The sequence below is a fragment of the Rattus rattus genome, chromosome 3 (assembly GCF_011064425.1).
Source record: "Rattus rattus isolate New Zealand chromosome 3, Rrattus_CSIRO_v1, whole genome shotgun sequence".
In the NCBI taxonomy this organism is placed as follows: domain Eukaryota; kingdom Metazoa; phylum Chordata; class Mammalia; order Rodentia; family Muridae; genus Rattus; species Rattus rattus.
The window spans coordinates 57090424-57112323 of NC_046156.1; the positions used below are offsets into that span (position 1 = coordinate 57090424).

The 21900-nt window shown below is 46.3% G+C and overlaps 1 protein-coding gene across 1 annotated transcript in view; it reads left to right on the forward strand.

Moving 5' to 3' along the window:
- The first annotated feature begins 8732 nt into the window (after window positions 1–8732).
- Window positions 8733–21900, forward strand: part of Ttf2 (transcription termination factor 2) — a 30942-nt gene continuing 17774 nt past the window's right edge. The window contains exons 1-9 of the mRNA XM_032897626.1: window positions 8733–8790; window positions 8875–8977; window positions 10945–11031; window positions 14139–14205; window positions 14831–15760; window positions 16553–16667; window positions 16865–17050; window positions 19258–19385; window positions 20569–20650. Coding sequence (XP_032753517.1) covers window positions 8763–8790; window positions 8875–8977; window positions 10945–11031; window positions 14139–14205; window positions 14831–15760; window positions 16553–16667; window positions 16865–17050; window positions 19258–19385; window positions 20569–20650 — 1726 coding nt within the window. The 5' untranslated portion in view covers window positions 8733–8762. The remainder of the gene's footprint in view (window positions 8791–8874; window positions 8978–10944; window positions 11032–14138; window positions 14206–14830; window positions 15761–16552; window positions 16668–16864; window positions 17051–19257; window positions 19386–20568; window positions 20651–21900) is intronic.

The following is a 21900-nucleotide window of genomic DNA, read 5'->3' on the forward strand; positions in this document are numbered from 1 at the left end:
CATGTACCCTAGAGGAGAATCTTCTACTACCGTTGTTTTGCCAAATGGCCATCTTGTCAAACTGCTGTAGATATTTCTGTTTATCCTCACAGACGTGTGCTGCTCCCAGCTTTGGTCAGAAAAGCGTCTTTCCTGCAGTGGGTAGTGGTTAAGTGGGGTAGAGACTCATAACTCAAAGTGCTAAGTACATAAACAACGGAGCACTCAGCTATGGGTGGGCCATTTAAGAAGAAATCTAGTAGCACAATGCAGACCGCTCTATTCCGGCTCCTAGGTGAAGCCATGAAGGAGCTGTGGAGCACTATCACCAGGTCTGCGCAGGTTGTCACAGCCACTAAGATCCCAGCATCTGGAGGGGCTCAGAGATGGTGAATCTTCAGAACCTGGGGTACCACATTCTTCCTCAACAGGAGAACTTAGCCTGTGCCCAAGCGCCATGTGTCACCACCTAGAGGAAAGGCAACATGGAGCAACTGTGTACACAGTCACAGCAGCCTTCTCATCCTGGTCGGTGTGTGTGTGTGTGTGTGTTCGTGTGTGGCTGTGTGTGTGTGTGTGTGTGTGTGTTTGTGTGTGTGTGTGTGTGTGTGTGTGTGTCTGTGTGTGTGTCTGTGTGTGTGTGCATGTGGTGTGTGTGTATGTGTGTGTCTGTGTGTGTGTCTGTGTGTGTGTGAATGTGTGTGTGTGTGTGCATGTCGTGTGTGTGTCTGTCTGTGTGTGTGCATGTTGTGTGTGTGTCTGTGTGTGTGAAGGCGTGTTTGTGCATGTCATGTGTGTGTGTGTGTGCCTGTGTGTGTGAATGCGTGTGTGTGCATGTCATGTGTGTGTGTGTCTGTCTGTGTGTGTGTGTGTCTGTGTGTGTGTCTGTGTGTGTGTCTGTGTGTGTGTGTGTGTGTGTGCGTGTGTGTGCATGTCATGTGTGTGTGTGTGTGTGTGTGTGTGTGTGTGTCTGTGTGTGTGTGTCTGTGTGTGTGTGTCTGTGTGTGTGTGTGTGTGTGTGTGCTTGTCGTGTGTCTGTGTGTCTGTGTGTGTGTGCGTGTGTGTGTGCGTGTGTGTGTGTCTGTGTGTATTTGTGTGTCTGTGTGTGTGTCTGTGTGTGTGTGTATGTATGTGTGTGTGTGTCTGTGTGTGTGTGCGTGTGTGTGTGTGTCTGTGTGTCTGTGTGTCTGTGTGTGTCTGTGTGTGTGTGTCTGTGTGTGTGTGTCTGTGTGTGTGTGTGTGTCTGTGTGTGTGTGTGTGTGTGTGTGTGTGTGTGTGTCTGTGTGTCTGTGTGTGTGAGATGACTATGGCCTTAGGGAAGCAGTGACGAGTGTTCCTGCATCTTAGGAACATTGGAAATTAGGATCATGAATCAAGCTAGAATTAAGTAAAATTCCTAGTATGGAGAGAGCAAAAAGGAGAAAGGACTTGGTTTAAAGTGTGAAATTAGTTACAAAGCAGAGGGTGGGAGGAAATAGAAAAAAAAAGCAAAGAAGAAAGGATTAATTACAGGATGGGGTTAAACAGCCAGGCTGAGAAGCACACACGTATAGAAGATTATGAAGGAGGCAGACGTGTTATCCCAAGGCCACTCCATGGCAGTGTAATGAGATTACATGGGAATAAAAATAGGGGAGGGCACCCCAAATCCTGCCATCTCACATAAGCATAATCATTATGATTCTGGTACACTCTCTTTGTCGTATCTCCCTGCGCACTTGCTTTTAATGGCATTATTGGATTTTTTAAATCACAAGAGCGACGCATGCCAGTTGTACAGAGTAGAACAGCAAAGACTGCCAGCCGGGCTTCCCGGGGGATGGAAAGGGAGCCATGCGATGCAGGGCTTTAGAGGTTTATGGTTTGAGGTCTAGAAATACTGGCATGACTCCAGTCGGAGCACACAAACAACGTTGATGCACTCCACTGTTCCGTCCAGTTCTCTGATGTCCTTGGGGTGGACCAGGAATACAGCAGACAGTATGAATGGACCTCAAAGGCGTCATGTAGGGATGCGCTATGACAGAAGCAGCAGACAAGCTCTATGACTCCACTGACAGAAGACGCTGAGAGGGCAACATTTTGAAGATGGAGATCACTAGGTTGATCTCATTTTCAGAATCATAAACTGTGGGGAGGGGCACAGCTACTGAAGTTCTTGTCATGTAAGCACAAGAACCCCAGTTCGGATCCCCAGCACCCAGAGAAAGGTTGTGCATGCAGATAGCTGGCTCCCTGGAGTTTGCTGGTCAGCCCCTCTAACCAAGGGGTAAGATTCAGGCTCAGCAAGAGACCCCACTCAAAAACCAAGAGGGAGAACAAAAGCCAAGGTATCAGTGGAAGATATCACATGTCAACTTCTGGCCTCCATATGTGCACGTGCATACACACATGCACACACATGTATGTGTACACACATTATACGATATATAAAAAATGTTCTAAAACCAGTTGGCAATGCAACTCTACACGTTAAAAAAAGCACTACGATGAATTATATACAACTAGGAGAAAATGCTCTGAACAACTCTTGGCATCTTATTTTAAGAACAGTGAAATTTGGAATCTAACACTGCAAAATTTTGGTACAACAAAATCATTTGTCAAACTGAATGACAGTTCAGATTATAAACAGATTTTTGCCCACAGTAACATCTTGATTGTTCCTTAATCAAAGGACAGGTTTAAAACTCTCATATATCTGGAAGGCACCAAACAAAATGAAATTGAATGAGCAGTATGTGTTTGTTAGCAAAAAGGATGAAACGGAGGTGGGCAGGCCTTCTGCTTGGCTTTCATGTTAATATGCTGCCACCTAGTGGTGATTTGTAAGATGGCTTTTACTTCTGTTTTATTTAACCTTTACAATTTGTTCAGCATGCTACCCCAAACATGTTTGATGAAATGCAAGTGAAGTATCTGAGTCACTGAATGTATTTTAAATTTTAAAATTTTTGCCTGGCAGTGGTGGCATATGGTTTTCATCCTAGCACTTAGGAGACAGAAGCTGGCGGATTTCTCTGAGTTCAAGGACAGCCTGGTCTACAGGTTAGTTCTAGGACTGTCAAGGCGATACAACAAACCCCTGCTTCAATAAATAAATAAATAAATAAATAAATAAATAAATAAATAAATAAATAAATAACAACAACAACAACAGCATGTTTACTTTAGCACACTAATTTTTTTGAGACAATATCCCAATCATTCATTTTGAGACACATGTAGCTGTGTAACTCAGGTTAGCCTGGTACTCTCTATGTAGTCTGGGCTTGCCTTGAACTCAAGGAAGTCCTCCTTCTCCATGCTCAGGTTACAGTGTGGGCCACCAGACCTGACTATGCTAAATCTTTAAAACCGGGAATAAAGAATGTGTGTTGCTAGGGTAGTTGTGAACACTAAATGTCGTTGCTATTCAGTAAAAGCCCTTACCTTACAACGAGGCTCAGAGAAAGCTGAGATTTGACAACTTCCCTTCTCAGAATGTGCTGCAGGGCAAAGATCTGTTACCTGCCAGTTAGAATGAGGCTCTCAGTTTGCAACAATCAAAATGCCTGAGAGTTTCAGAAGATCAGGTGCTGGGTGGGGTGGTACTCGGTGACTCAGTACTAACTTAGCATGTGTAAGGCCTCCCAGCACTGTCTCTTCACTCCTACCCCATGAAATAGGATACTTAGAGCTGTCAGCTAGCTAGAAAACCTCGTATAAAATGAACAAGACTCGCAGAACTACTAGAATCTGACTACTGGCTTGAAATTTAAATTGCTGGATATTTTTAAATGATGCTGACAGGAGTGTTAAAAGGGTTAGTGTTGTAGCTTGTCCTCTTACCTCTAATGAGTATCCAATGAGTCTGACATCTGTCAGCCAGCATAAAGCACATTTGTTTTCATTTTCCCCAAGAACCAAAATGAGTGTATGGTCCTGGATTCACAGATTAGGGAACCCATCTGCTTCAGGGTCAACACTGTGTGGGAGTGAAGCATGTCTATACCAAGTTCCTCAGTCACTAGGCTATTTTCTAAGGATGTCGGCGTGCCTACCTACCATTTACTCTCCACACGGAAGGTTCCAGCACCACTTACACATTTTAAAAACAACTTTTGGGCTAGTGAAATGGCTCAGTGGTTAAGAGCGCTGACTGCTCTTCCAGAGTTCTATTCCCAGCAACCACATGGTGGCTCACAACCATCTGTAATGGGATCTGATGCCCTCTTCTGGTGTGTCTGAAGACAGCTACAGTGTACTCATATATAATAAATAGATAAATCTAAAAAAATAATTCATTTAAAAACAGCTTTCTCGAGGCCTAAACTTGGGTCTCAGAACTCAGCTATTTAAAGGTATAATTCTAAGCCAAGCACGGGGATGCATGCCTATAGACTCATCACACAGGAAGCTGAGACAGGAGGATTGTGTATTGAAAGTCAGCCTGGAAGCACACCCAGTTCAAGACCAGGTTGAGCTAATCCTAAGACTCTATCTCTAAAACACAAACAACAAACAAAGCGCAGTTGCTGTCACAGTCCAGCTACAGAATAATCCCAACATAAGCTTGGTGGTAGAGCCAGCCCGTCCTTAAGGAATTTGTATGGTTAACTTTACATTTAAACATCCAGATTTGGGAAATGCTCCAAACGTTTGTTCTGAGTATGACAAGGCTATCAAGAAAACCCAAACTTACACTCTCAGCTTCATTCAAAATATAAATCTATATAGCTCATTCTCAGAGGTCTCTCCAGATGGTTTCAGGCTAAGAACGTATATGAAATATATATGCACAAAACCTGTACATGCTTGGCTGTCTCACTGGTCCAGTCCCACTCCTATTATTATGATCTGGGGTCTAAACCTTTTTATTCAGCACATCCTAGACTTCTGGAAGAAACAGTTTTCCTACCTGTAAGTTTTCTGTGTCCATTTTTGCTTTTTGGATGAGTGGAGGCCAACTGAGCAACTTCAGAGGAAAAGGTTTGTCTGTAGTGCCACACTGAGACCTGGACTGGCTAGTGTCAAAATCATATTGTGCAGGAAAGAATCTGTAACCTGGGGCTGGAGAGATGGCTCAGAGGCTAAGAGCACTGGCCGCCTGAGTTCAATTCCCAGCACTACATGGTGGTTCACAACCATCTAAAATGAGATCTGGTGTCCTTTTCTGGCCTGTAGGCATACATGGAAAAAACAGGGGAGAAAATCTATAACTGAACTTTCGGTCATTCTGTGAATTCTTTTTCTTCCACCCTTCTCCACCCCTGTCCTTTCAACCCCTTAACACTAAGTACAAGAGAAAAAAGCACAGAAGGAAAAAGGCGGAAGCATTGTCATTAGACGACTTCCTGCTGATTAGGGGTGTCCAGTTCCTTAGGTAAAGTTTGAGCTTTGCCACCAACATATCTAATTTCTTCTTTTCATCTCTTCGCATATAACTGCCTAACAAACCTCAGCCAACAGCATCCAACCAGCAACCAGCAACCAGCAATCAGCAACCAGCAACCAGCAACCAGCAACCAGCCAACCAGCAACCAGCAACCAGCAACCAGCAACCAGCCAACCAGCAACCAGCAACCAGCCAACCAGCCAACCAGCAACCACCAACCACCCGCATCCCCAACCAGCAACCAGCAACCAGCAACCAACCAGCCAACCAAACAACCAGCAACCAGCAACCAGCCAACCAGCAACCACCAACCAGCCAACCACCAACCAGCAACCACCAACCACCAATGAGCCAACCAGCCAACCAGCCAACCACCAACCACCAACCAGCATCCACCAACCACCAACAAGCCAACCACCAACGAGCCAACCAGCAACCAGCAACCAGCAACCAACCACCAACCAGCCAACCAGCAACCAGCCAACCAGCAACCAGCAACCAACAACCAACAACCAGCCAACCAGCAACCACCAGCAACGAGCCAACCAGCAACCAGCAACCAGACAACCACCAACAAAACAACCAGCAACCAGACAACCAGACAACCACCAACCAGCAACCACCAACCACCAACCAGCCAACCAGCCAACCACCAACCAGACAACCACCAACCAGACAACCACCAACCAGACAACCACCAACCAGCAACCAGCAACCACCAACCACCAACGAGCCAACCAGCCAACCAGCCAACCAGACAACCACCAACCAGCCAGCCACCAACCAGCCAACCACCAACCAGCCAGCCACCAACCAGCCAACCACCAACCAGCCAACCAGCCAACCAGCCAGCCACCAACCAGCCAACCACCAACCAGACAACCAGCCAACCAGCCAACCAGCCAACCAGCCAACCAGCCAACCACCAACCACCAACCAGCCAACCACCAACCACCAACCAGCAACCAGCCAACCACCAACCAGCCAACCACCAACCACCAATTACCAACCAGCCAGCCACCAACCAGCCAACCACCAACCACCAACCAGCCAGCCACCAACCAGCCAACCACCAACCAGCCAACCACCAACCACCAATTACCAACCAGCCAGCCACCAACCAGCCAACCACCAACCACCAACCAGCCAACCACCAACCACCAACCAACCACCAACCAGCCAACCACCAACCAGCCAACCAGCCAACCACCAACCAGCCAGCCACCAACCAGACAACCAGCCAACCACCAACCAGCCAACCACCAACCAGACAACCAGCCAACCACCAACCAGCCAGCCACCAACCAGCCAACCACCAACCAGCCAGCCACCAACCAGCCAACCAGCCAACCACCAACCAGCCAACCAGCCAACCACCAACCACCAACCAGCCAATCACCAACCACCAACCACCAATTACCAACCAGCCAATCACCAACCAGCCAACCACCAACCACCAACCAGCCAACCACCAACCAGCCAACCACCAACCAGCCAGCCACCAACCAGCCAACCAGCCAACCAGCCAACCACCAACCAGCCAACCAGCAACCAGCAACCAGCAACCAGCAACCAGCAACCAGTTAACCAGCCAACCAGCCCCTTCTATCGGGCCCTAGTATTTATATATCCTCTGAAGAGTCCCCAGAATTCCAAGTGTCACACTCTCGCAGAAACTGTACACAGCTGGCAAAACCACACTCCTGTCAAAGCACGAGGCAATCACAGTCAGCTGCTGTGAACATTCTGTGGCAGCCCCACCTGGGATTAAAACAAGAAACATTCTTACATTTCTGTGTTTTTAAAGAAACCAAAAATCTCACTACAAGAATCACTATGGTCCTCTTCCCCAAACCTTAGCATTTGTGGTCTCCATCTCCTCACATGGTATCTATTTTGAATGCACATACAGATCTTGGAATTGCAATCTGGGAATAAAGAAACTACCTCACCTATTTGTCTGTGTAAAGTTTCACTGGAGAACAGGGATATACTGCATGCACTTGGAAATTCATGTCTTTCTTTAGCTCTCTAGGGTTTGCTGGTGACTCCATTCATCTTGACATTTAAATACTATTTTATATTTATTTAAGCATTCATTAGGTATAGGCTAGTTCAGCTTCCTCCATTCAGTAAGCCCCTTGTGGTTAAAACAGTTTCTTTAAATGTATGCATTAGGTGAACTTTATATTTCTCAAACACATATTCCTCTTGGGGCACCAAAAAAGCTATTTAGTAAGAACTGCTTAATTCATAAATGATAACTCGGGTCTGTCTCCCCTCCTCCGGCCTCCTAAAACATTTACAGTCTCCATATAGCCCAGACTTCTTAGTTAGACATTGCAGTTTTTCTGTCCTCCTAGCAGGTGTGTGTGCCACTCTGAGACACACAGTCTTCAGCTGCTGAAAGATGAAGTCATGGCTACAGCAACCAAGCTCCGATAGTCATTCCTTCCCTCTGCTCACTAAAAGAACTGATTACAGGTTCTACAGTTCCATTTTATTTTAAATTCTGTGTATGTGTCTCTGTGTGTACTAGTTAATGTGGGGAGTCCATGGAGGCGTGGAGGCGGATTACAGGTCGTTCTAAGAGGCCGGAAGTATTTGCTAGGGACCAAACTCAGTAACAGCCAGCAAGCGCTCTTAAAATGCTGAGCCTTATCTCTAGCCCCTTGGTTACACTTCAAATGCAGTATCTTTTAACATCACTCTCAGGTTTTTTTTTTAAACTACAACTACAAAATAAGTTCAAAAGGGTGGACAATGCAAAATACACAAAGTAAAATTAGCTTGTGCATGAGGTCCGGTATTGCCCTCAGGTTCTTCTCTCAGACTCAGGGCGTCCACACCAGGCGGTCCTTAGAACCTCACTTGAAGGCAGGCCGTGAGACTCAAAGAGAGCGGAGCATGGAACTGAGATGTGTGCAGATGTTCAATCTTTGGTGACTCTGTGGACGCCCTACACTCATTTAAAGGTTGTCCGGGGTCCTAAGGGAGTCTTTGTGCCGACTCTGCAAGATTCCCACAGTTTTAGGGGATGCTCCTGCCTCTCGGCCGCCTCATATTTAAGTGTTTCCGCCCACAGTGGCTGCTTCCCGAGCAAACCAGCCGCTTTGCCTCCCTCTGAGCCTCAGCGGTTCCTCTGGAGTCGCCCAGTTCAGCTTTGTCTAGCCCTCTCCAAGTCTCGCTTTCTCCCAGGCCAGCAGGGAACCTCCGGGGGGTCCCCCTAGACTTCGGCCACGCCTCCTCCTTCCAAGTTTGATTTCAGTGCGCGCCAAGCCTGCGGGAGGCTGTAATTGGTTGAAGGTGAGAGGATTTCCCATTTGATTGGTGAAGCGTTATGATGGGCGGAACGGGGCGGGGTCAAAGACGGAAACCCGGCGGGCCAGAGCTTCCTGGCAGCGTTATGGAGGTGGTTAAGTGTCCGGAGCACGGTAAGGTTCCAGTCTCAGGATTTCCCTCCTGGGGACTGTGGAACTGGCTTGCAGGGGCCATTGCTGACCTTCTTGTTTCCTCAGGGGCCGTCTGCTTCTTAAAGACCGGCGTCCGCGATGGCCCGAACAAGGGAAAGAGCTTCTACGTGTGCCGGACGAACACATGCGGCTTCGTGCAGGCCACCGAGTGAGTCTCCAACCTGGCCCGGTTCCACGGAGTGACCCAGCCTGGTCACTTCAGCTGCCTTGGATTCACCCACACTCGGATCCTTCTAGAGTCCGCTTAAAGTTTCTAGGCACCTGTCTAGCCTTACTTAGCCACTCCCCTTTGCCCCTGCATCCTTTCTGCTCCCTCTAAAAAGTGTAAACAAACAGTGGACATGGGAATTAATTTGCTAGTTTTGCACCAATTTTAGGTCGCCATTTTAATTTTAACATTTGAGGTTAAAAACAGTAATTAGACACCAGCCTTTCTCCTTCATCTAGTGGCGTGACGCTAATAAACTCCAGAGATTGAAGGTCTTACGGCAGCGTTTCTCAACCTGTGGATCGGGACCTCCAGGGTCTAAGGACCCATTCACAGGGGCCACCTTTTAGATATCCTGCAAACCAGATACTCACATTACGATTCAAAACGGTAGCAAAATTACAGTTATAAAGTAGCAATGGAAATAATTTTATGGTTGGGGTCACCACAACATAAGGAACTGTTTTAAAGGGTTGCAGTATTAGGAAGGTTGAGAACCACTGTTGTAGGGAGTTAGTGCTGAAAGAAACATCAGAGGTTGGTGCCGAACTCAGGTTCTGCAGATGTGAAGGCTGAGACCTAGAAATGTCAAGCGTCTTGTCCAAAGTGAGGAAAGTGCTCTCAAGTGTGACCATTCTCTGAGTGAAATTAAACTGTGGTTCATTTAACACTTCTTTCTGCTCTCTATTCAGCTGAACTTTGTAGAGCACAGTTATTTTTTTTTTCAGTATATAGGTATATAATAGATATTAGTACTGGAATAAGTTGTATTTTGCATCAGAATTTACAGTTCCGTTCCTAAATATATTGAGTATTGTTGTTGAATGTTGTAAGACCCATGCGTGCGCTTGTTCGTAGGAATTTATTCATAGGAACGTTCCTACGCAACGTTCGCATCAATGTCAGTCTTAGGTTTGATTCAACATTAAGAGAAATGTTCTTGAGGATTCGAGAGACAGGTCAGCCTTCAAGAGCACTGGCTGCTCTTCCAGAGGCCCTGGCTTCGATTTACCGCACCCCACTTAGGGGCTGTGAAATGTTGTAACTTTAGTTCTAGGGGATCGCGCGCCCTCTTCTGGCCTCTGAAGGCCTAGCATGTACATGGTTTACAGACACACATGCAGACAAACGATCCCTAAACATAAAATAGAAATAAATAAATAAATAAATAAATAAATCTTTAAAAAGAGAGTGAACATTCTTAAAGAGTGTGCCACTTCCGTGGGTACACTGCAATACAGACTAGTACAGTACTTTCACTGGAGGCTTGCAGTGTGTCTGATGAGCGGACTGCAGGCTGCAGACAATTCTACAGGTCATAGGAGAGTGCTTTAGACCTTCACTCCAAACTGTCTGCTCTCAGTATTGTACATATTTTAGGAGGGACATTTAAAATTTTATGCCAGGCAAGAAGCACATGAGTAAGTTATTATTAGAGGTAGACACGGGAGTAACAGCAGATGACAGCTAGTAGGGTATTAATGGATGAGAGATCCTGAGAAGTCACAGCAGGCCTACCCTGTGACCAGCCTGAGACTATAAGTCATCCCTGGAAGTGTTGCAGTGTGGCTGTCATATGACCGTCATGAAGAAAAGAATAGTTATTGTCACGCTTCGGTTCAGAAAGTGGTAAAAGAAAAACTATGGATCCTTTCCTCAGGAAGGCACACCGATAGCCATAGATGGAATTTATACACCCAGGACACCTTGGGCTGTAGTTGGGCTGAGTGTGGTGGCACACCCTTGTGATCCTAGAGGAAGGATTGCTGCAGGTTTGAGGCCATACTGGTCTAGGTGGTGGGTCCCAGGCCAGCCAGTGAGAATTCAAGCTTGGATTTGACTTCAGACTGCTGGCCTCTATTCCTTGTCTTCTAAAATTATTTTATTATTATTTCTTTCTCTTCTAGTATTCCTGTTTCTCATTGTTTATTGCATGAGGAGTTTGTGGTAGAGCTTCAGGGTTTGTTTCTACCACAGGGCAAGAAAGAATGGAGGTGAGTGTCCAGAAGAAACATCTAGATGCACTACACACACACACACACACACACACACACACACACACACACACACACACACTCCTCCCCAACCCCCAATCCTGAAAGAGTTGCAGCTAGATTTGTTTTTTTAAATATATATTTATTTTTTAAAAATAAAGAATTTTGTTCTTTAAAAGTCATTACTGAAAACCTTTTTTGTACATACTGAATATCATCTACCTTGTTAGCGATTCTGGACCTGTGGGTCTCGACCCTTCCACAGGGGTCACATATCAGATATTTACATTATGATTCATAACAGTAACAACATTACAGTTATGAAGTAGCAGTGAAAATAATTTTATGATTGAGGTTATCACATGAGGAACTACATTAGAGAGTCACGGTGTTAAGGTTGACAAACCAGTGCCCTAAATGCTGTATGAGTTACCCAGAGAAACCAATGGTTAATTTCTGGATGACCAGCTCTGTTCCCCTCTAGCTCTCTAGTTGCTCATAACATCAACCCACTAACTGGTCAGCTTTCAATTCTGGTACTAGAAAGAAGGAAAAGGGCTAACATGCTAAGTAGTCAGTAAAGTGCAGTTTCCCTTGGGAAGGGCAGGGAAGTTTATATAGATGGGAGAAGTTATTTGTCATGGATGTTAAAAGGTAAGTAGAAAGTTACCAGTCATTAAATATTCTTTTAAATGCACACATTGCATGGGGTACCACGGCATGACGTAACAGGACCACTTGGGAGAATTGGCTTGGTGGTTTGGCCAAGAAGGCAGGGGTCATACATGATAGTTTTTATGTAGTTTTAGAATTTATGTGTTCAGATCGTGTTAGAGTCCAACACTATCGTGGCAGGGAACAGGGCAGCAGATAGGCAAACATGATACTGGAGCAGTAACTGAGAGCTTAATCTGCTCCACAAGCATGGGCAAAGAGAGCATCCCCACTGACACACCTCCTTTAACAAGGCCACACTTCCTAATCCTTCCCACAGAGTTCCAGCAACTGAAAAAAACAATCATTCAAATACATGAGCCCATAGGGGCCATTCTCATTCAAACTACCGTATCACTATTTTGAGAATTATGTGTTCTAAGACCCTGTCCCCAACCCCAGTATATCGAAATGCTTGGCGTCCTTGTTTTAAAAAAAAAAAATTGATCCTAAATTTGTGTCAGTGTCTGAGGTGATTAATTTTTGTCCATTGGTTCATTTACATATTTTTGCATCGTTGATTATGTGAAATAGTATGTCTTCAAGATTGTGCTGGAATTGTAGAATCTTTGTGTTTGATTATCAAATATAGATTCAACCTCTTAAATTTTTACAGAAAACTCTGTTGAGGTTGCATAATTTACACAGATCAGTTTTGAGAGAACAGACATCAATACTGACTTTTCCAGGCTGTGAGTGTGGTGTGCAGTATGGCTTTAAATTTTTCGCTCAGTGTTTTTAAATAATTTCCATTATAAAGCGCTTATACTCCTCCAAAATATACTTCTCTGGTTATGTTTTTACTGCTGTCACAATGGAGTGTTTGTTGTTCTGTATGTATTAGCGGTATGTGTACATGTATATTTGCATACATGTGGATGTATGCAGTTGCCATGCACATGTGCGTGAGGCCCGAGGTTGATGTTGAGTGACTCTCTTGATCACCCTCCACTTTACTTACTGAGGGAGATTCCCTCACTGACCTTGGAACCCTCTGTTTGCAAGCCTTGATAGACAGCTTGTCCTGGGGACTTTGTCTCTGCCTCCTGAGTGCTGGGATTAGAGGTAGGCTGCCAAACCCACCTGTATTTTATGTGGGTTCTTTGGTTTTCACATTTGCAAGGAACCATTTTCTTCACCAAGATATCTCTCTAGCCTATAAATGTAATTGGGGGGGAGGGTTGTTTTCCATTATTAGAGTTGGGCAGGCAAATCTTCATTTGTTTCAGTCTTGTTCTCCTGACGCTCAAGGTCACTTGTCCCTTGGTACAGAAGCACCTGCCTCTATAGGTGGTAGGTGGCAACCACTGGCTTTCTAATTTGCATTAAAAGAACCATGGAGGTTCAAGTGAAGACTGGAGAAGAGTGCTTTGAGATAATAGCTACCAAAGAGCTGGCACCTCACATCCCTTGTCTTCCGTGCCCATCCGCTGTTGTTGGTCTCAGTAGCTGTTTTACAGGAAGATGTAAGACTGCTGTCAGAGAGGTTAGGAAGGGACTCTGAGTTCCCACTGTTGCTGGGATTCAAACCAGCTCCAGCCACTGCACACACCCTCTTTCTCTGAGTGAAGGCTGAAATGAGATGTGAGTAAGCTAAGTGCAGGAGAGCAGAGAAAAATGGCTGGAAGAGAGCTGGAGTGGCAAGCCGTTGCCTGGCAGTCCATGCAATGTGCTCCTCTCTCCTCTCTCCTCTGGGACAGTGACGACGGGGCCCCAGAGAGGCCCTAGGTTGTGAAGTGTTAGCTGTGTGATACCGTTTGGAGTCTGCTAGTATCTCTTGTTTGAGTTCCAGCTTCCTTTTTCAGACAGTACTGTGGCCTCCCTTTGGCACGCACAATGCCTGGTTATCCTTTTCCTGGTTTGTAGCAGCTATTGCTGATCTCTTTCTCCATCTCATTTGTTCTTCATACAGAGTAAAAAAACATAAGCCAGTGCATGCTTTTGGTTATTGTATCATTTTGGTTCTTGACTTTCCAGCCCTCAAAAATGTCCTCTGCAGGGGCTGGAGTGATGACTCAGTAAGTAAGCTGCTAGCTGTGCAAGCCTAAAGACCTGAATTCAGCTCTTCAGTACCCATACAAACCATGTGTGGTCAGCCTGGGCTATGGTGAGACACCGCCCCTCCCCCATAATATGGGTTTAGATTAATGCTCAGTGGTTAAGAGCGCTTGCATAAGACTTGGATTCTGTTCCCATTACCCATAATACCCAGCAGCTTACAACAATTACAGGCCTGAATCTAGTTTCAGGGAATTCAGTGCCATCTTCTGGCCTCTACAGGTACTACATGTATATGTGCAGGCAAAATGCTCACGCATACACGAAATCATGCAAAAAATGAAACTCTTAAAGAAGAGTTGCACCTTATTTACATCTGTTTTATACTCCATTAGGTTGTTCTTCCGATGTGCTAGAACTAAGGCGGAGGGGAAGCGCTGGTGTGGTGATGTCCCATGGCAGGTAGGAATCACCCATGTGTTTCCATACACAGGAAGCAACCCCAGTCTGTATGAACTGCTGCTGTCCCTCACACTACCTCTGAGACCCCTGAAGAGTTCTGTGACTGCTCATTCAAAGAGCCACTGCCATGGTCAAAGTTTGATCACTTACCATCGTTTTACATAAATGCTTTCCAGTGTCATAAGAGCAGCCAGTGTCCTCCTACTTAGGGAAGAAAGACTAACATCGCCATCTTTTTATAGATCAGTATTGACTTGATTTTGATATAAGCTAAATGTAACACCTTGGTTCCTAGACTATGAGAGGAGGAGAGGCCCTGTTCTTGTGCCGTACATGGGGGAACTGGTAACCCTTGTAAGGAATAGAGACATACACATTGTGGCTCTTGTGACTGTCAGAGCGTGTTGGCTCAGCCGTCATCGAGCCCTGGAAAGGACTATCCTGACCAGAGTGTGAACACAGCACTGAAAGAAGTGGATCCCTTGTGAATTTGGCATCTTTCCCTTTTAGATGCAGAAGCAGCACTAGTCATGGAGTACTGGGTTTCCCTTTCCTCCAGAAGGACATTTTAGCTGCAAAAGTAGCCCTATTCTGTGTTACTGTATGTTATTTTCATTGTCTGTAGGATCCTAATCCTAAAGGACACTCTGTAACCTGTAAGCCTCAGCTGGCATCGGAGTCACTGCCTCACCCTCCCAGCCAGCCGAGAAACCCATTTAGGGTGCTTAACAAGAATCAGAAAACACTTGAGTGGAAACAGTTTGTGGAAGGAGAAGGTGAGATAAAGACAGCCGATAAGAAGCTGAGAGAAAACAGAGAGCAGCTCTTGGATCAAAAGAAAGAACAGAAGCCCAAATCTAAATGCAGGACGGAGAAGGACCCCTCATCTGACCTGGCGGTAACTAGACAGTCTGGAGGTGACGGGGAAGAACAAGAGGAGAAAACAAAGTTCCGGCCCAAAACTAAGGAAACTGAAGAAATGGCTTCCAAACAAGACCATGGAGAGGTGCTTCAAGGAACATCCAAGGTTCCTCAGATGTCAGAGAGTGAGAGTCAAGAGGTCCCAAACAAGGCAGAAGCTCTGAGTGAAAAGGAAACCCATCTTTTGCTGCAGAGTATTCCTGGTCAGAACCCAGAAAGCAAGGTCCAGAAAGAGGGACACCTCATCAGGGAGCAGCTTAAGAACGGGGACAAAACAGATGCCCACAGTGCACAGGCCTCCCAGACAGGGCTATCTCAGGGGCCTCTCCGGGGGCCTTCCAAGACTTGGAGGTCTACTCCCAAAGCACGAGTAGCACCTGGGCTTTGTTCAGGATCGGTACACCATGCCACCTCCAGCAGCGATGACAGTGAAGATGATGGTGTTTCCAGTAGGCCAGGGTCCCCACTTCTCTTTGACTTGACTATAGACTCACAGAAGAAGGGGAGCCTTCAACATTCTGACCAGAGTGTGCAGAGACAGACAGCTGCTGCTTCAGGTGTTTCCAAGAAGGGAGAATCATCTGACCTGGCAGCCCAGCGTGCGAACCTTACGACACAGCTGAAACAAAAGAAGGTGAGTCTGCAGTGAACGCTGCTCTAGCCAAAGACCCCAGTTCAATTCCCAGCACCCATGTCAGCTGGCTCCAAGCCACCTGTAACCTCAGCTCAGGGCATCCGACACCTCTCCTTGCCTCCTTGCACCTGCACTTACATCTACATACTTATACACAGTTTATATGCGTACAAATACATTGATGGTGGTGGTGGTGGTGGTGGTGGTGGTGGTGGTGGTGGTGGTGGTGGTGGTGGTGGAGGTGGTGGTGGTGGTGGTGGTGGTGGTGATAAGGCCAGTCTTGTGCTTTGTCTCTAAGGCAGTGGTTCTCAACCTGTGAGTTGGAACCTTGTTGGGGGTCAAATGATCCTTTCACAGGGGTGGCCTAAGACTGTCAGAAAACACAGATTGTTATGAGTCATAACAGGAGTAAAATGACAGGAATGAAGTAGCAGTGAAATAATGTTATGGTTGGGGGTCACCACATCACGAACTGTGTTAAAGGGTCGTAGCATTAGTAAGGATGAGAACCACTGCTCTAGGATCAGGGTGTCCTGAGAGCGGCTGGGAGATGCCAACAGAGTTGAGGAGATTCCTGAGAGGGCTTTCTAGGTGGCTGCCTAATTCCTGCCTTTCCTATGTTTAGACTTAGGCTTGGTGTGCTAGCTGGGGCTTTATTTTAATCTTGGTTTTTACATTCATAATTAGAAGATCACTTTAGAGTTTTGTCATGCTAAGCCCAAGTTTAGAAGTTTGAAGTTGTCCTTTAATGACTTGGGATGCCAGTTCCATTTGACAGGATCTGTTTTCTAGGGCACCCTGGCTGCAGTGAACATCCAGGCTCTCCCTGACAAGGGAGAGAAGTTGCTTAAGCAAATCCAGGCTTTGGAGGACGCACTCAATGCTCTGGCTCTCTCACCAGAGCAAGGTAAGACGGGGTTTGCCCTAGAACTCAGTGTCTGTGAACGTGTCAGATGCTAACTGCTGCGGTATAACAGCATTGCTGCATGCCGTGGTCACAGTCGAGGCTCAGTCTTCTCTGGGAGGCCTCCGCTGGCTGCATTCGCTCGCCATGTCTGTACTTGTTTCTCTCACTTTGGTCTGCTCATCCTGGTGTGTTGGCAGGAACTAGGGAGAACTGCAGCCCCCAGGAGCCAGAGCAGAGCAAGGTCAGCGAAACTGCTGCTGCTGGCCCTCTACACTTGGTGCCTCCCCAGCCCCTTCCCAGGCCCCACGTCCAGCCTGCAGCCTCCCTAGGACTAAAGGCCGGCCGCCAGGAGACTCCTGAGGGAGCCAGCCAGTGCTCAGGAGGTAAGGCTCAGGGACTCAGGCCCTCGCAAAGCTGCTAAGTTATGCGCCACCCAACAGATATCTTTGCGCCCACTCGAAGGGAAAGCCGTTCACTTTGGATTGAAGTTGGATGTGTGTTAGAGACCTGATTCTCTATACAGCTTTGGACAGTTGTTTTAAGACTTAGGCTAGGGGCTGGTTACTACCTTATGTCATCATGAGGTCAGTACATAGGATACACAGACAGTATTGGGTGAAAACTAGCTTATTAGTATGAGGCTAGCAGGTAACACTTTTATTTCCCTATATGAAAGATGGTGGTGGGCCAGGCATGCATAGAGACAGAGAAGAATGATCTAAGTGGTGACGAGTCCTGTCAGACACATAGAAAGCAGTAATTCCCTAGATTGCTATGTTTCTGTTGCAAATTTCCAGTCAACTTTGCAGGTCCCCAGTAGAGTCTTGTTTGTTCTTTTGAAACAGGATCTCACCTGTTTCAAAATCCTGACCTGGAACTTGCTATGTAGACCAGGAAGGAGTGCACCACCATGCCCAGCTTCTAGATAGAGCCTTAGGTGTGCTGTCTGATGAGTTGTTCTGCAGTCGGAGGTTGGATTTGGTGTTCGCTGGCAGAGATTAGGAAAGCAGTGGCAGCTTCTCTCAGTGAAAACTGCTAGAGGCGTGAGAGATTGAAGGGCAGCCTTGATGGGAAGCGTCTAATGGGGTGGGTGGTATTCGAATTTAGGCTACTCTAAAATGTCATTGAGAAAACACATGGTCACAAGATAGCCATCTTGGCCACTCAGGAAGCTTTTTTGGGATTGAAACTTACATTACAACATCATTCCATTACGTACTTGTGATGAAGTTGTTGTGGTTTGCCCTGGAGTTATCTGTATTTTGATGCTAATTCCACTGTCCCAAGGTCAGCTGCCTAGTCGTGTACTCAGGACTTAGATGACTTGACCAGAACCTTCTCCCCATTGAATTTGTAAAGTACAGGTGAGGGCAGGTACAGGATAGAAGGAGGCCTGTCATTGGACAAGAAGGAAGGATGGGTGGGAGAGAAGTTTGAAGGAAGAGGAGGAGACTGGAACGGAAAGGAGGAGAGACAGGAGGGACAGGGAGAGAGGCTGTGGCAGGACAATATAGCAGGTGACGTTAAGATTCCGCTCTGTGTATTTACAGTATGTGTTATTAACGTTCTTAAGGGATGGATGGTACCGGGCTTTGTACGTTTAGGTGGGCAATTATATCTTATCAATTGGGCCAAAGGTTATTGTGTTGTGTGTTCTTCTATGTGAGGGTTTGAGTGTAGGAAAGTGTGCGGCGGCTGGAGACAGTGGGCTGCTGCCGAGGAGTTGGGATGTGTTTCCGCCAAGATATCCAGCAGACATCTTGGGGCACCGCAGTGTCGGACCTGGTGGGGATAAAAGACAACCAAACTTTTTTTTAATTTTTTATATTTTTACAACAACATGAAGTCACCTGGGAAACATTAAATTTTAGCAGGTTATTGACATAAAAGAACATGTGACAAGTTTTGGGAAGACTTCTACTAAGGCAGTTTAAGGCATTTCGGAACTTAACATTTCCCAGTGTCTAGAAACCTTGTCCTAGAAATGCTTTCCCCGAGAATTGGGAACAGCTTGGCTATCTTGCCTGTGCGAGACGAGAGGGCCAGCAGTACAGTAGGACGCAACACTGTGGCCTGCATCTCAGGGGTCAGCCTTCCGTCCTCTCAGATGTGGGGCTTTTACTCTCACTGCCTCTTCTCCAGGTTCAGAGGCCTTTGCTTCCAGAATTACTGCCCTGGGTGGACATGGAGCTCGTGGTAGTGCTTGTCTGTCATGTTCAAGGCCTCATGTTTGATCTTCAGCTCTAGAAAAATATTATAGGTTGTTTTGTTCTAAATTATAGTTGTTTGTGTAGTTAAGGAAACAGAATTGGAATAGAAAAGCTTGTGAGACCAGTAGAGCCTTGAGGTAAGGATTTTTACTCAGTACAGATTCATCGTGTGGCAGATAATTGTGTTTGTGAGGCTCTAGCCAGAATACAGTACTTGTCTTGCTGTTTGTGTTTGAGAGACAGGGCCTCCTGTATTCTAATTTGTATGGTGTTGGGATCAAGCCCATTTATGTGAGGCAAGCACTGTAGCAACTGCACGGCATCCCCAGCCCTCAGGACAGCACTTCTGACATCTTTGGGGAACACTTGTCTGTCCTCAGGCCACACGAACGAACATCGTCTTTATAATGTGTGGAAAATCACGAGTGAAGCCATTGATGAGCTGCATCGGTCACTGGAGTCTTGTCCTGGGAAAACTGCAGTAGCAGAAGACCCAGCTGGCTTGAAGGTGAGCCGGGAAGACTACCGTGCAGGGTGTCCAGCACCCTGGACAGCACTGAAACCTCCTGCAGAGAGGTGCCTCAGTGGCGTCTACAGTGGTTCCTTCTTTTTGTTGACCAGTGAAGATTGTAACCAGCCTTCCTTTTTTAAGTTATAAGGCTGTACATGTCTGTGACAGAGGACCTGTGTGTTCAGTTGGTAGATGCTAGGATGCAAACCAACTGTTATCTGAAATGAGCTACTCGGGGTAGACACATACAAAGCTAATGTGATCATAAGACAAAGAAAAAGCACGGTGCTGCCACGCCTTTAATCCTAGCACTCAAGAGCCAGCGGCAAGTGAATCTCTCTGAGTTTGAGGCCAGCCTGGTCTACAGAGTGAGTGCCAAGACAGCCAGGGCTACCCAGAGAAACCCTGTCTCCAAAAAGAAAAAAAATTGCAGTTGTGTGACAGGCCATATATGAAAAGGATATAGGGAATTCAAAATAATGGTCAGTAAGTAGTTTTATACCTTAAAAAATCGCAGATGTTTAGAGGGCAGAGAGGATCAAAACAACACAGGACAGAAGTGAGGGGAAGACGGGTTGGTATTAGTGGGTGTCATCACTCCCTCACTGGGCGGAGCAGGCAATGGTACGGAGAGTAGGGAGTGTCCCTTGCAGTGGAGCCTGGCATTGACAAATGAACTTAGATGTGAATGTTCAAGGTGTTCTGTTTAATGTTAACTCTATAAAGGTTTGTGAGTGTTGTGAACGTTCGTTGTCCCAAAGCACAACGTAAACTGGAACACAGAAGACCTGGGAGGAAGTCAGTAGTTGAAGAACTATTGCAGCTTGTGACTATCAGTCTAGAATGGGCTGTTGGGTAGAATGGAGAGTCAAATATAAGGATCATGAGAAGGGACAGAAAGGCTAGTAAAAATCAGGTGACCATCTGAAGCTTGGTTGCAGGCAGTAAGAAGTGAAGACTAAAGTGGACTTTAGTGGAGTGGAGACATGGACAGGAGCATCCTAATAGAGGTGCTGAGTGTTAGCCATAGCGAAACCTTCACCATGGTGGACAGGTGAAGCCAGCAACTCGTGGCCACAGCTAGAACACAAAGGGCACCTGTACAAAAGAGTAGAGTGAAGCTGGGTCCAGCATGGCCTCTCATTAGGAATTCATTCTGACATTTGCCTTATGTTGTCAGGTCCCCTTGCTACTGCACCAGAAGCAGGCATTAGCCTGGTTACTGTGGCGGGAAAGTCAGAAGCCACAAGGAGGGATCCTGGGTAAGTTTGGTATTACAGTAAGAGCTGACAGCTATGGGATACTACGAGGGAGGTGTGCCCATTTTTCAGGTGGGAAACTAAAGTGTAGAAACGTTAAGAGCTTGGTTAAAAACACATAGTGTGCCAAAGGAGGTCTTGGAAGCAGCATGGGTGTCTGCCTCGGACTAAGGAAAGAGTGTGTTCCGTGCTGGTCTCCACAGTCCAAAAGCAGTGGAGAGTGAGCCTGGGGGCCAGCCTTCCAGGAGCACAGGCTGCAGCCACAATTGCCAACTGTCATGGCTTCCCTCTGCATGTTCAAGGAAGCTAAGGCTTCCGTCTGCTCAGGTTCAGAGATTTGTGATAGGACCAACAATATTTAGTCTGTCCCACAGCCTTGACGTACACAGATCAAAATCAGCAGAAGGCTCACAGGACAAAATCCTGGGAGCGGCCTTCTGGAGTCTTCGCCTAAGGAAGTCACATGGGTCACACTTACCATCTGAGTAGTAAGTTGGAGGACGTTTCCAGCCAGAGAAGCATTTTGGAAACTTAGTGCCCAGGGAGTTTTCTAGAAGCATGTAGCATAGGCAGTTTCATACTGGCGAGATTCCATCCCACAGGAGGAAAGGTGGTGTTGGCACAGAACCACGTCATGTATACAAATGGTGTGGGCAGTTTTGAAATGTGAGAGCTCTTCTTACATGTTAGTTCCATGAGTAGCCATGACCTAATGTTGGGAGCAGGGCTGGCAGACGTTGGTACACAGGCTGCCCATGTTGACTTGCACACTCAAGTGAACCACTCACTCTACAGGGATTATGTTGAATGACTGTAGGAAACTGGTGAGCTAATCTAAGTGTTGCATATGGTACGAAGAGTAAGTTAGGTACTGTCAGTGGCTGGCACAGGGGCTGTACAGCATAATCCAAGAAGTGTCACAGCTAGTGACTTGGCTCACAGCAAACATTTTTAAAAGCCTGGTGACCCAAGTTTGAACTTTGGAGTCCATGTAAAAAGTAGAAGGAGAGAACTGACTCCACACATGTACCTTGGCATGTGATACTTTTGTGCATGGGCATACACATGCATGCACACATGCATATACACACATATAATGAAGTGTTCAGTTATGGCCTTTGGTGGGTAAAGGAAGCGCATGACAGACTGCTAGACTGGCAGATTAGAGTTCGTCATAGTATATGTTAGCCAGACAGTTTTGCTTTGGCAAATAACAGAAAAACCAGGCACAAAATGGAAAGTGAATCAATCCA